The sequence below is a fragment of the Oryctolagus cuniculus genome, chromosome 18 (assembly GCF_964237555.1).
Source record: "Oryctolagus cuniculus chromosome 18, mOryCun1.1, whole genome shotgun sequence".
Lineage (NCBI taxonomy): Eukaryota > Metazoa > Chordata > Mammalia > Lagomorpha > Leporidae > Oryctolagus > Oryctolagus cuniculus.
This window is the reverse complement of record NC_091449.1, coordinates 44,866,241-44,881,913: the sequence shown is the minus strand read 5'-3', so window position 1 is coordinate 44,881,913 and position 15,673 is coordinate 44,866,241. Positions and strand designations below refer to the sequence as shown.

Sequence of the window (15,673 nt, the reverse complement as noted above, 5' to 3'; positions counted from 1 at the left end):
CTTCTCAGGTTTGTCTTTAATCACTTAGACTAGCATCTTTGCAATACTTGCTTCCATGGATATGAAAATCCACATGTACTTGTTGAGGAACAGAAAAGTGAAACAGTCAGTGGAAGGAGTGCTACCTGTACCTGGGAAGGGACCAGAGAATCATAAGTAAAATTTTTATTGTTTCCCTGTAAGTAATATTAATATTAAATATTTTATTATACATTTATTGAATATTCTTAAGTATGCAGTGCCTTTATAAGTGTTTTATACATATTATCTCACTTCAACCTCACAAATACCATAATAATCCTTACTTAACAACAAGGGCAGAAAGACAATAATGGCATGACTAGATCATCCAAAGTCAGGGATGAAGCAAAAAAGGGAGCTCAGGTATTAGTACCAGGATCCATGTTCTTAATAAGATTATAAAGATGTCAGGGGACTATGCCCTTGGTCTGTTCTGGTAGCCCAAGAAGAAATAGCCAGAAACCCAGGCCAGAGTGTCAAGCAATTGAACAGAGAAGAGTCTGTGGGAAAATGAAAGTGGATTAAAAATTTATTCAGGGGCCAGTGCTGTGGCGTAGCAGATAAAGCTGCTGCCTGCAGTGTTAGTATCCCGTATGGCCACTGGTTCAAGTCCTAGTTGCTTCACATCCAATCCAGCTCTCTGCTGTGGCCTGGGAAAGCAATGGAAGATGGCCCAAGTCCTTGGACCCCTGCATCCATGTGGAAGTCCCAGAAGAAGCACCAGGCTCCTGGCTTCGGATCAGCACAGCTCTAGCTGTTGTGGCCATCTTTGGAGTGAACCAGCAGATGGAAGACCTCTCTCCCTCTCTGCCTCTGCCTCTTTGTAACTCTGCATTTCAAATGAATAAATAAGTCTTTTAAAAAATTTATCCAGCGGCCTATAAAAAACATAGAAAATGGAGGTTTTGTTCTCTGACTTACAAAAAGTGTAAATTCTTATCATACATTTTGAGCAAATCCTATTTGTTTAGATATTGCTTGTTAATATATAGGTACCTAGGAAATGTGCAAATCAGTGTATTCCAAAATAAGAAAAATCATTACTTGTTAGACTCTGTGCTATAGTCCATTTTGGCTGTTCTAAGAAAATACCATAGATTGAGAAGCAGATGAGGAATAGAATTCATTTCTTACAGTTCTCGAAAGTGAGAAGTCCAAGGTGAGTGTGCTAGTGTGGTCAGAGGCTAGTGAGGTCTGATTTCTGGGTTGCTGACTGCTGACTTCTTGCTGTGTGCTCACATGATGGAAATGGACTTGCTACTTGCTAGCTCTTTGGGATCTCTTTTAGGAAGGCACTAATTCTATCAGTTAGATCAGAACTCTTATGTCCTAGTCACATCTAAAAATTCTACTTTCTTAGGCTATTGCCTTGAGGTTAGAATTTCAATGTATAACTTTTTTCATGAAATGATTTATTTATTTGAAAGATAGTGTGTGTATGGGGGGTGGGGGTCTTCCACCCACTTGTTCACTCCTCAAATGACTATAACAGCCGGATTTGGGCCAGTCAAAAGCCAGGAGCCAGAAACTCTACCTGGTCTCCCACATGTGTGACATCAGCCCTAGCCCTTTCCATTGCCTTCCCAGGTGCATTAGCAGGAAGCTGGATTGGAAATGGTATGGAATACCAGCATCACAAGCAGTGGCCTACCACACTGTGCCACAATGCCGGCCACTCGACATATAAATTTTAAGGGCACACAAGCATTCAAATCATAGCACTCTGTATTCTAGCTCTCAGTACAGAAAATTGAATATGCAGGTAAAGCACGTAAGGATGTCACTGTCGTACAAGCAATGAGAGCCCTTGGCACAGTGCCTGGTGCTTAGTGGTTGGCTTGCATGTGTTGCTGAAGTGAGCCACATGCATCATCTCGTCTCATCGTTTTTTCAAATGCTCACAATCCTGTTAGTCAGATGCTCTTACTATACTCACTTTATGCATGAATAATATGAACCCATCTGTGCTCAACTGATGCATGGACTTCAGAATGAATCGGACCTATGTATTTATTCTGGCTCAGCTATTTAGCAATTGTCTCAAGGGTGATATTTTTCTTTTAGGCATTATACAGTTGATCTGCTCTACCCCCAGGGTTCTGCATTTTCAGTTTCAAACAACTGCAGATAAAAAATATTTTTAAAAGTCCTATAAACTGGGTGTAGTAGTTTAATCCTCTGCCTGTGGTGCCAGCATCCCATAAGGGTGCTGGTTTGAGTTCGGGCTGCTCCTCTTCCAATCTAGCTCTCTGCTAATGGCTTGGGAAAGCAGCAGAGGATGGCCCAAATGCCTGGGCCCTTGCACCAGTGTGGGAGACCCAAAATAAACTCCTGACTACTGGCTTCGGATCAGCCCAGCTCCAGCCATTGAGCTTATTTGGAGAGTAAACCAGCAGATGGAAGACCTCTCTGTCTTTCCCTCTCTCTCTGCAACTCTTCCTCTCAAATAAATAAATAAATCTTTTTTAAAAAAGTTCCAGAAACGGGCTGGCGCCGCGGCTCACTAGGCTAATCCTCCACCTGCGGCGCCGGCACCTTGGGTTCTAGTCTCGGTTGGGGCGCCGGATTCTGTCCCGGTTGCTCCTCTTCCAGTCCAACTCTCTGGTGTGGCCCGGGAAGGCAGTGGAAGATGGCCCAGGTCCTTGGGCCCTACCTCCGCATGGGAGACCAGAAGGAAGCACCTGGCTCCTGGCTTTGGATCGGCGCAGCGCTGGCTGTAGCGGCCACTTGGGGAGTGAACCAATGGAAAAAGGAAGACCTTTCTCTGTCTCTCTCACTGTCTAACTCTGCCTGTCAAAAAAAAGTTCCAAAAACTTCCAAATAGCAAAATTTGAATGTGTCCCATTGCTAAGCACTATGCTGAATCAGTGTGAAAGAAGTGACTTTCAAGCGCACCCTGCTGTACCTTTCCCTCATTTCAGGTCTTTAGCATTCCATGATCATTCACCTTGCATCTCATTCCTGTACCACTGTAGGCCTACAATGGGGGGTTTTCTCTGTTATGAACATGTTACAGACTTGTGTTTTCTTGTCATTATTCTCTAAGCAATGTTATAACAACAGTGTAACAGTAGTTACATTGTAGTAGGTATTATAAGTAATCTAGAGGTGATTTGAAGTATAGAGCATGTGCATAAATTCCATGCAAATACTATGCCCCTTTATGTAAGGGACTTGAACATACTCTTGGGAGATCCTAGAATTGGTCTTCTCCACCACCTCTGAATACCAAGGGACCACTGTTAAGAAACCAAAGAGAGCAGTATGGAAGAAGGGAAAAACACTTAACACTCTGCTTGGTACAGATTTGGTGTTTAGTGCATGCCTGTTGACTCCAACGTTGAGTTACAATTTCTGTGTTTTTTAGCTATTCTTGGAGCCTTTATGATAAGACAATAAAGTGTGTGAAATTTGTACAGAGGTAGCAAGGAGTTTCTCAAAATAGTTGAGGTAAACTTTAAACTGAATTTTAAGCTAAGTAATTTCTTTCTCATCAAGTTCTTTCTATTGTGTAATCTTATAATATTATGACATTCTTACTTCTGATCTTACTAAAGGGCTGTATTTATAGCCTCCTTTATCAATTCTTATGAGTCATCCCATAACGTCTGTCATGAAATAGAACTTAAAAATGAGGGGGGGAAGCTCTGCCTTTGGTAGAAATGCAAAAATTCAATAATATTCAAATGCTTTTCTACTTTTCTACCTTCTACAACTTTTTAAGGAAGGGGCTTTCTCTTCTTTAGGCATGCTCTAAAAAGGGATATTTATTAAAGTTTCATTCGACAAGGGATGATAACAGTGATGATGATGATGATGAAGATGATCTTATATCTATTTTTTTAAAGATTTATTTATTTATTTGAAAGTCAGAGTTACACAGAGAGAGGAGAGGTAGAGAGAGGGAGAGAGAGAGAGAGGGAGAGAGAGAGAGATCTTCCATCCACTGGTTCACTCCCCAATTGGCCACAGCGGCTGGAACTGCGCCAATCCAAAGCCATGAGCCAGGAGCTTCTTCTGGGTCTCCCACGTGGGTGCAGGGGCCCAAGGATTTGTACCATCTTCTGCTGCTTTCCCAGGCCACAGTAGAGCTGGATCAGAAGAGGAGCAGCCGGATCTTGAACCGGCGCCCATATGGGATGCCTGCACTTCAGGCTAGGGCATTAACCCACTGCACCACAGCGCCGGCCCCCTTATATCTATTTTTAATAGTGATAGAGACTGACTTGTGCTTTATACTTTATTTTTTACCTGATTTATTTTTTTATTTGAAAGAGTTTATTTTATCAGAGAGAGAGAGGGTGAGACTGAGAGAGAACCTTCCATTTGCTGATTCAGTCCCAAATGGCCACATGGGCCAGGGCTGGGTCAAGTTGAAGCTAGGAACATTGATCCAGTCTCCCACGTGGGAGGCAGAGGCCCAAATACTTGAGCCATATTCTGCTGCTTTTTCCAGGCCATTAGCAGGGAGCTGGGTCAGAAGTAGAGCAGCCAGGACACAAACTGGCACCCATATGAAGTGTTGGTGTCACAAGCGGCAGCGTTATCTGTTATGCCACAGTGCCAACCCCTTTATTTTTACAACCACTTCTGGTATATAGGTGTTTCATATTTATCAGCAAAGAAATTAAGGCTTAGTAAACGCAGTAATCATCTCAGAAACAGCAATACATAACAGATACCATTTGCTCCAAATTTGTGATATGTGTGACATATTTAAATAAGGGTTTTCTTTCTAATTGCCAAACTCCAAATACCCTGTAGTTGTTCCCACTACTTTGTCTAGGTTAGAAGTTCAAGACAACTGCTGGACAACAAGATAGCCATGCAGTGTGTTTCTGGTTTGGGATTCATGTGCTTAGTTTCCTGTAGCCTCAGGGCAATTGGTTGATGAGAGAATATGTGAATTATCAGATGTGAGATAATAAAATCTAGAGGACCCGTAAATGCATGCAAAGTTTATCTATGAATGGAATGAAGAAAGTGATTATTTAGTTCTCTCTCTATTTTTTAGCTCTTTTAAGAATCAGTATACATGATACCTGAAACAGAACTCATGTCTGTTCAGGGATTCTATGGTTAAATTAGAAATCCCCCTGATCTAATTGATTAATCATCATTGTTCCTTAGAAAAATGGCTTTTCTTCTTTCTTTCATAGTATAACAGATTCAAACACTTCACAATAAACACTTCATTCTCAGGATTTTGTTGGAGCACTGTTAATTCCCATCTGTCTTTGAGTTAAATCCTTTCTGAACTTCTCCAGTCATCTATGGGAGTTGAGCTGGGAGTCAGTTTCTTGGTTATATTTGGAGCATAGAAATTGTTAAATCAGGAATTATAATTTCATTCAAATGTTTTTAAAGATAATTTGTCAACATAAAAATCAATAACATTAAGTTCTTTATAATATTATTCCAAATTCTTTAATGATACTTGTCTTTGGTGATGAGGATATAACAAGGATATAATTTCTGATAACTTTTGAATCCAGTATAAAGGATGGTAATATCATTTCTTATGAAAATATTGCTAAAAGGAGGGAGAAAAATACATTTGTGTACCTATTTTACCTGCTTATCTGACTTACCTGACTAGTGACTAAATATAGCTATATATGAATATCTATGAAGAGATACATATTCATATACAAACATATAAAAAGTTTGCAATGAAATGTACTAAAATATTAAAAAACCAAGGAAGATTATAGAAATTTATTTTTTTCTCATTTCCCTGTAGTAGTATTGTCTTTTTTTTTTGATTCCACAGTAAATTCTCATGAAAAAAATGTATAAAAAAGGAAATATTCTGTACCAATTGACCATGGACCATATTTCATATTTGGGAGTTAATGAAAATCACTGAATAGAGAGATTTCCTGTGTACTTTGGAGGAGCTTGCCTCCAATATGAGATTTCTACAGAAGTTTTTCCTGGAATGGGATTGTACATGTCCTTCTTTGGGCTTCCATTCTATCGTGTTTTAATTCTTTTCAATATTCACTTATGGGCAAATGTTTCTAAGTATGTTGGTATTCTGTATGACATTAATTTAATTGGATACAATGTTCTATAACCAAAGCAAATCTTTATGTATAAAACGTATTAATAAGTCTTGTGCATAGATAATTTATGTGTTACCTTGATACCTAGTGTTCCTGAGAAGTAGTTTACTCTTGACACTGAACATCTTGCTTACAATCTTTTCTGAAAGTTTTTTTAGTAGAGGAACTACTAACACGTCCACATGAAATTTTTAATTTAGTGTTGCAAATATGCTAAAATATCAACTCTGACTTTAAAAAATTTCATACAGAATCAACAATGATCTGCTTTCTATGACTTGAGATGAACAGCAAACCTAAATATGCATACTTTGCTTAAAATGAAAACTAAACAACCACTACCAAAATTGAAATGAAACCTCTACATGTAATTCAGTCAAATGAACGTTTAACAAAACATATATTTCCCTTAAATTGTCATGAGCTGCTTATTGCCTAGCTCCATACTGCTTTGGGCTTTAGTTCATTGTTTTATATGATATTTTGTGGCAAGTTCTAATTATCATAAGCTGTCTAATAAATGTGATGGATTGTCCAATTAACTCTTCATCAGCATCCGTTTTTGAAGATGCTACCTATTGAAAGTGATGGTAGTTTATGACCTCCATGTTGCATAGGTAGCTAATTGCTCCTTGGACAATAATTGTTGAGTTTCTTGTGTCTCATTCAGTCATTTTGTTTTACAAATTATGATACCACTGAGTTTCCCAAAACATTTGACTTTACAACTATGGCTCTCCGAGGATTACTCAAGGTCTGCTGTGGAATGCATGGATCATATAAACACTGAAGTAGATTACAGATATGTCTGTTTTGTAGGTTTTCCATCGACCGGCACACTGACCTGGAGAGACAGTTCAACATTAATGCAGATGATGGGAAGATAACGCTGGCAACACCACTTGACAGAGAATTAAGTGTTTGGCACAACATAACAATCATTGCTACTGAAATTAGTAAGTGCTTGGATTTGTTCATTTATTCTCATGTGGCTGAGTTAAATTTGTGCTTCCTGATCACTTGATAAGTGGTCCTTCTTTCCATTATATATTTTAGCAATGGAACTTATCCTATTGTTCCCAAAGAGCCCTTGAATGTATAATCTCAGCACACAGTAATTTACCTTGTGGTAAATTACCAAAATGTTGTAAGATATATGTGGAAAAAAACATTCTTACATCCAAATGTTTTATATTTTATATATTTATACCTTTTATTTAGCCACCACAATGATTTACATTTCAAAATATGATAAAATATTTGTAATAAAAGGATAGATTGAAAGTATTCAAGAACTATACACTGTAATTTAAGTAAGTAAATGTTAATAGGTAAACGTTAATAGAAATATGCAACATAGAAAAGAGTACTCATATATTTAATTATACAAATACACATACACATAACATGTGGAAAACATAGAAGGGAACTTCATAATATCAATTTATATTATGTTGTGGAGGTGAGCTTATAGATATAGATAACTCTTTTAGAGTTTAATATATTTTATATAGTAATGATAGGCTAAACTTCTATCTTCAAAATTAATTTGATATAATTTTTTCATGATTGCATGTGACATTTTAAGCTTTTAATGATAGGGTAGTAAGTTCTGGGTTAGTAAAATAACATATATTAATCTTTCTGTTGACTTTTAATGAGCATGGCTTCTTCGCATTTGATGATACTGTTGAGTCTCTAAACAATAGCTGTATGATGAAATTCAGTTCTGCACTATCTTGGAGAGCTTGCACTCCACCAGTCCATATTTCTGTTCTTTAAACCCATGCAAAAGAGGAACAAATTCATTTTGTTTTTAAACAAAATACATTTTGCTTATTAGCTGGAAAACTTGATGAGACCTTTAAAAGCTGTACACAAATTCAAGGGAAAGAATAAATTCTTTAAGGAATTTGGGTAAAGAGAAGACAGACAAGGAGCTAACAGTCAAGTAGGACTCATGGATATCCACACCATTTGGAGGCTGCAGATGATACTTCTAGGATGTATGCCTCCAAATTCACTCTTTGGTCTCTGGAAGCTAATCTGAAAACAGGAGGCACATGTCTGAGATACACAGTTAATTTGAGTCAAAACTTGATTCTGGTATTTTGTTGTTCTGTGATATGGGGAAAATCGAACACATGGAGTCTTATAAAATGAACTTCTGTGGAAAGAGTGAAATTCAAGAGTGGGAAGTGTCTGTGTCTTAAAGAAGCCCTGAATACAGGAAAACATCATATATTCAAGTTGATGTGTGATTTCAAAACTATCAAGCTTTGGTTCTGGATGGAGACAAAATCATGGAAGTTTTGCTGCTTTTCCTGCCTTCACAGAACAATTCTCTTCCCTAATGTGTTACTCTGACAGTAGTTTCTTCTTATAACATAGAGTAGAAAACACTATTTGGTAATACTGTTTTATTAAGAGTGTTCACTCAGTTTAGAAGGTTACAAACATGAACTTTGTGTAATTTAAAATATTGAAGCCCCAGTATCACTTTAAGCCTCTGAGAAAAACTATATTTATTTAGATTGGTTTAAGGTTTTATAAGAAGCTCAAGAGAGTCCTAGTTTTCCTTAAAGTATGAAGGCAGAAATACCTTCAAAATTTTTTCTTACATATTGAGTACAAGGTAGTTGAGTTAGCCTTAATTCATGTTACTTTTTTATGTGGTAGATGCCTTTACTTACATATTCATCAAAGTTATCCTAATTAGAAGCAATCGTGTACTCAATTCTAAGAAGCAAAAATAAATGAATACACAGAACAGGTGCGTAACAAACGTTTTAGGGAAATCCAGAAACAAAAGACTCATTTGCAAGGAATCACAGGCAAATAGGGAAGACAGATCCAAAAGCAGATGTTCTAGGGCAATGAGCTCTTAACTCCTGGGTGGCAAGGGTACCAGACCCAGTCAGGGAAGACATCCATTTGCTCCTTTGTTCAGCAGTTATTTATTGCATGTTTGGTATTTGCCAAGTACTCATTTGGTGTCTAGGAAGGATAGCAGGGAGTAAAATAGGCAAACTGCCTTCTTGGAGTTTTCCTTCCAGCAGCACCTGGAAGCACCTGCGTATGAAAATGAATAAGTTTAATCTGCTGAGATATCCAAAACAGAAGACAGAGAGGTAAGGAAGGTGATAAGGGATGAGAATCCCAACAATTCCATACAGTCCAAGTGAACAAAAATGCAATGATGGGCTTCCTTCAAAGAATCTATGATTCTATTAAAGTACTGTTTCCTAATAAATAAAAAAAATTACCTTTGTGTATCAGCAAACTATTTCACTTAACAAATTGCCATTAAACTTATTGTTACAAATAAAGTATAACCAAATTGTTAAAAATGTGAGTAGAACAAATAACATTTTCTTCATTTTTTTTCATTGAAATAACTCCAGTGTGTTCTAAAGGTTTATAGTTGGTTCAGTATGAATACAGTGTATCTCTGCCCCCACCATGCTCCTCAGTTTGTCTGTGAACCTTTTAAAATATGTTATTCTCTTAAAATCGGTGGGGGTTTTCTGACCTTTTACTTTGTTTGTTAGCTCAGAGATTGAAAAGCACACAAAATACACAGGCATATATTGGCCAAGAAACAAGCTTAATTCAAATTCAAATTCTTAGGAAATGTTAGACTGTAAATTTAGATGTTTACTGATTTTTAAAATTTCATATAACTTTTCTAGAACTTACTAGAATGAGGATGCAAAAGAGAACTGTAAATTTTATTTGTAAAGATAAAAGCTGGGGATGACATACAGCTGGAAACTATAAATGTACAATTAAACCATGTTTGTTCTAAATCCTGCAAGAAGTATCTTATTTCTATAAGATCGTGGAGAACCTAGAAAAAAATCAGAATCATTATGTATTTAGCGGAGAACCTTGTTTTGTTTACTTAGCCCATCGCGTAACGTTTATCTTCCAAAGCCACAGACCATGTCTTGGGGAACAAATAATAAAGAGAGATTTGTTTTATTTGTCCGAGATGAATATTTAAAACTACCCTGAATAACAGAACCCCACTGGGGGAGGTGCTAATAATGATAAAGAAATTTTCATTCCAGGGAGAACAAATTAAAATTATTCTCAGAATGCCATCTCATCAGACAAAAGATTTAAACAAATGAAATTAAGCCAAAAAGTGGATTTTACAGAAGTCCATCTGTTATCTTTTAATGAGAATGAAAATGTTCTTTATCCTCTTGTGTAAGATTCACTTAACCAAGGCTGAGATACTTCACTCACTGTGTGTGTATTACCCAAGCATTCCAATGGTAAGGATCCAGGCTGCCATCCCACCATGTATGCTGGCAGTAAAACAGACACCCATGTGCTAATGAGACATTAGGCTTAGATAACATTTCCCTGCTAATTGCAACCCTATCCTCTCTTGAAACTGCAGCGCATGACTGCCTTTGGCATGATTGAGAAGATTTTAGGTGAATTCACTTCATAAATTAAACACTGTCAAAACATAGTGTAAGACCTACAATACATTTAATTCTCAAAACATACTTTGAAAATTGGTACTATATTATATACATTGTTCAGACAAGAAAGCTCGGCCACAGGTTAAGGAACATTCCCGAGGTTTTATGGAGAACAGATTTGCAGGGGTAGAGGTGTAACATTGGAACTGGCTGATTAACTGCAGGATACATGCTTCTAAATGCCATCCACAGAAGCCTCCCTTAGATTTTCTTTTTTTCCTCCTCCTCCTCCTCCTCCTCCTCCTCCTCCTCCTCCTCCTATGAGCATCTGACACTGCCACATCATTTCCTGAGGAAGTGAATGAAATAGTTTTCCTATACAAAACAGAAGTCTAGGGTAACAGCGACAAGGCTGTGATGGCAGAAAGACAAGTAGGTATGATTAGATCTAGCCCTCCTTGTCTAGCATTTATAACTGAGATAGGAATATTGCCTCATGGACAAAATAAAGCTTTGAAATTTTCAAGTTGATATTAAGTTCCCATTTCATTGTTTGGGAAGCTGAGCAACAGAGAATATAGAACACAACAAAGTATATTTTAGGAGACTGGTTTTTAATGCAGACTAGAATCACCTAGATAATTGTTTCAATCAAATAAACAAAAATCGCCCTGGATTTCATCCAAGACCTACCAAATCAGAATCTAGAGATTAGGAATCAGGAATCTAGTTTTCACAAATTCTCCTCCCCTCAACTAAAAAAAAAAAAAAAATACATGTGATTAAAATTGACGGTACTGCAAAGGAAGACAGAGCGAAGAGCGAAGATGTTTTTGTTTTTTTGTTTGATGATGATTTTTAAAAAAATTTTTCTGCCATTCTATGAGTCTGCTGAGTATCTCACTTCCCATGTTGGATCACTCTCCCCTTTATTTATTCCATCGGTTAGTGTTAGCAGGTACTAAACTTGTTTATGTGCTCCCTTTGACTCTTAGTCCTTTCATTATGATCAATTGTGAACTGAAATTGATCACTTGGAATAGTGAGATGGCATTGGTACATGCCACCTTGATGGGATTGAATTGGAATCCCCTGGTATGTTTTTAACTCTACCATTTGGGGCAAGTCAGCCTGAGCATGTCCCAAATTATACATCTCTTCCCTCTCTTATTCCCACTCTTATGTTTAACAGGGCTCACATTTCAGTTAATTTTTAACACTTAAGAATAACTGTGTATTAATTACAGAATTAAACCAGTCATATTAAGTAGAACAGACAAAAAAACTACTAAGAGGGATAATGTATTAAGTTGTTCATTAACAGTCAGGGCTATGCTGATCAAGTCACCGTTTCCCATAGTGTCCATTTCACTTCAGGAGGTTTCCTTTTTGGTGTTCAGTCAGTTGTCACCGATCAGGGAGAACATATGATATTTGTCCCTTTGGGACTGGCTTATTTCACTCAGCATGATGTGTTCCAGATTCCTCCATTTTGTTGCAAATGACTGGATTTCGTTGTTTCTTACTGCGGTATAGTATTCTAAAGAGTACATATCCCATAATTTCTTTATCCAGTCTACCGTTGATGGGCATTTAGGTTGGTTCCAGGTCTTAGCTATTGTGAATTGAGCTGCAATAAACATTAGGCTGAAGACCGCTTTTTTGTTTGCCAATTTAAATTCCTTTGGGTAAATTCCAAGGAGTGGGATGGCTGGGTCGAACGGTAGGGTTATCTTCAGGTTTCTGAGGAATCTCCAGACTGACTTCCATAGTGGCTTGACCAGTTTGCATTCCCACCAACAGTGGGTTAGTGTCCCTTTTTCCCCACATCCTCGCCAGCATCTGTTGTTGGTAGATTTCTGAATGTGAGCCATTCTAACCGGGGTGAGGTGAAACCTCATTGTGGTTTTGATTTGCATTTCCCTGATTACTAATGACCTTGAACATTTTTTCATGTGCCTGTTGGCCATTTGGATTTCCTCTTTAGCACTCTGGCTTCAGAATCAGCCCTAAGGGCATTCGGATCTGGCTGAAAAGCCCATGAGAGTATTTCAGGCATGGAAAGCCAAGACACTCTGGCAAAAGATCTCTGCGAGTGAGATCCCAGTGGAAAGAACAGGTCTTCAAAGAAGGAGGTACCTTTCTCTGAAGGGAGGAGAGAACCTCCACTTTGACTATGAGCTTGTCTAAACAAGATAAGAATCGGAGAACTCAGAGGGCTTCCATAGCCTTGGAAACTCATGACCGGAGCATAGGGAGACTACTGATGCCATAGACAGGAGTGTCAATTGGTAAAGTCAACAACAGGAGTCACTGTGCACTTACTCCTCATGTAGGATCTCTATCCTTAATGTGCTGTGTATTGAGATTTAATGCTATAACGAGTACTCAAACAATATATTTCACTTTGTGTTTTTATGGGGGTGCAAACTGTTGAAATCTTTACTTAATGTATACTAAACTGATCCTCTGTAAAAAAAAAAAGAAAAAAGAAATTATCAACTCCCAACTTGACTCTCACTGGGATTAAACATGACAATAGGTCTGATCTGATTTCATCATCATTTAAAAAAAGTCATCTATTATTTTTCACTTTATGTTTCTGTGTGAGAGCAAACTATTGAAATCCTTACTTAATGTATACTAAGCTGATCTTCTGTATATTAAGATAATCGAAAATGAATCTTGATGTGAATGGAAGGGGAGAGGGAGTGGGAAAGGGGAGGGTAGTGGGTGGGAGGGACGGTATGTGGGGGAAGCCATTGTAATCCATAAATCGTACTTTGGAAATTTATATTCATTAAATAAAAGTTAAAAAAAATACACACACAAAAAAAATTTTCTGCACTACTTATGTGAGATTTCCCTAAATTTAGGGCTCAGGTTTGCCACATGAGAGAACATGAGCAACCAGCAATGCCATAGGAGAGGTAAGGATAACTGAGGATATTGAGGGAGTCAGTTTGCTTAGAAGTGAGTCCCTGCAAGGGTATTCCAAAGATATTGAATGCCAATTTTTAGAGTGTCCTTGACAGAGGACTTGATGATACGAAGTGAAAAGTGGCAAAAATCTTTGAGGCTCTGTACCTGAGAGCAGGCTATTGTCATTTATAGAGAACATACAACTATTGGTTACCTGAAAGTATTTCAAGGCAGGAAGCACATAATTGCCCATTAAATTAATCTCTTTGAGTTAGTGATAATGCATTGCTCTGGCCCACTACAGTGGGCTGCACACAATATTGCAAATGAAGCTTTTCACTAATGATGGTTAAATCTCCCAGGGAAAATAGTAGTTTGTTAGCACTTAAGGAATGTTTCTTCCTGGCATGGGGCCCAGTTGCCAGAATAATTGCTTTGTCCATCGTAGGCCACTTAGAAAAAATATATACCTTTATAGTCAGCTCATTATTTAGCGGAACCTTGGATTCTGGAGTTGGGTGCAATTGGAGTTTTAGCTATATCTTAGCCATATATCCCTGGGTATATTATTTCCCCTTCTTTACTCTGTTTTCTCATCCATGGAATGGAAACAAAAATTGCTTAACAATCTTAGGTGTAGTAAAAATTGAATTAAACATAGTAGAATTATGCCTCCTAGCATGGAATCCATTCATAATCTTTAGAAAATGATGGATAAATTGTTTATACTCCTGTTAATCCAGCCCTTACACTGGGCTTTCAGTGTCTGTTCCCTGACTTTCCTCTTGCCCTTGATTCATGTATGGTGGAGATTGGCCAACAGCTAAGCAATGGTCTTAAAAATGTAGCAGGCACATGCTTCCATAGCCTGATTGAGCTAAAGATTTCAGATACTTTATCAAGATCCTGCCCAAAACACATCATTGTTTTTCTCTGACATAATCAGGGCTACAACTTTATTAAGATTAGGGTAATTCCCTTGTGTAGGGTGGAATGATGAAAATAGAGAGAAGAAAATGTCTGGTTAGACAATTCTTGTAAAAGGGAAAAGGTCCTTGGAGTCCAAAATGTTCAGTGAAATTCAAGTTTGGAGGAGTATTTAAAGGGCTCCCAGGTATCAGAGAAGTCGTAGAAGTAGGACTAACATGACTGTCTGGGAATGTAGTCCTTTACTGAGTTGCTATCAAGACTCCCACCTCAGATAACCATACAGGTGCTGTAAAATGGAGATCAATGTTCTTAGCCAAGAGGGATAGTATGAAGAAAACTGAGAAGTAAAGTATGGGAAAGTGTAGGGGAAGCTGCAGGTTCTCAGGGAAGGTTCATCATCCACACCATAATTCCTAAACGGAAGAATTAGAGTTGTTGTTCCAAGCTCAAGGAGATAACTCATGAGGTCCAAGAGGAATATAATCTTGTGAGTAGCCCATATAATTTTCTTATGAATCTCCTGCCACTGTTGCTAGTGCACACTTTATGAACAACTGTGTATTGACTGGGAAATTTCTCCTTGTTTTCCTTTTGTTCTGAAACTGTCCTACCGATCTTCTCCCACAACCTCTTTATCTCATTCATCTTTTCCCTGCTTCTCTTCTGGTCTACTTTAGAAAGATCACACAGATTGAGAATGGAGATATAGATTTCAACCAGGCACTCTTTTTGGATGTCAATGTGATTAATAGCCCCTTAGTTTTAATCTACAAAAGGAGAATAGTTAAGAGGCCCCTATCCTTGCAATGCTTTGGTTTGTCTTTATAAATCACGTTTCCCAAAGTCTCTATACCAATTATTACTGTAGACAATTGTATATGAAGAACAGAGAGTAGGTAAGCAGCAAACACTAAACCCAGATTTTTTTTCAAGTTGCAACAAATTGGCCACTGACAGCAAGTAGTCATCTCCAGGGTTGGAATACCAGATAAAGTACAGAAGAGACTAGATATTTGAACAGATCATATATAAAAAAAGAATGATATTGTGTTAATTTATCCTTAGACTTTGGTTCCTCTTTTGGGATGGAGAGATAATAAAGACCTGGAGAGAAAATGCAGCTATTAGTGTGGAAATCAAAGGAGATAAGGTGGGGGGCTGAGGAATCAGGTGTCTAACTCAGTTTGCTAGGATGAACTCATTTTTTTCACTTATATACACTTTGTTGGTCAGTTACTTAACACCTCTTTTTCTCTTTGTTTCCATCTGTATGATTTGAAATGATTCGCTACA

General features: G+C 37.7%; 1 protein-coding gene across 10 annotated transcripts in view; it reads left to right on the top strand.

The window, feature by feature from the left end:
• Positions 1 to 15,673, top strand: part of CDH8 (cadherin 8) — a 420,906-nt gene that overhangs the window by 264,503 nt on the left and 140,730 nt on the right. For all 10 annotated transcript variants that reach the window (XM_070063301.1, XM_070063302.1, XM_070063300.1 and 7 more), the window contains exon 8: positions 6,909 to 7,045. In XM_070063301.1, the coding sequence (XP_069919402.1) occupies positions 6,909 to 7,045 (137 nt within the window). The remainder of the gene's footprint in view (positions 1 to 6,908; positions 7,046 to 15,673) is intronic.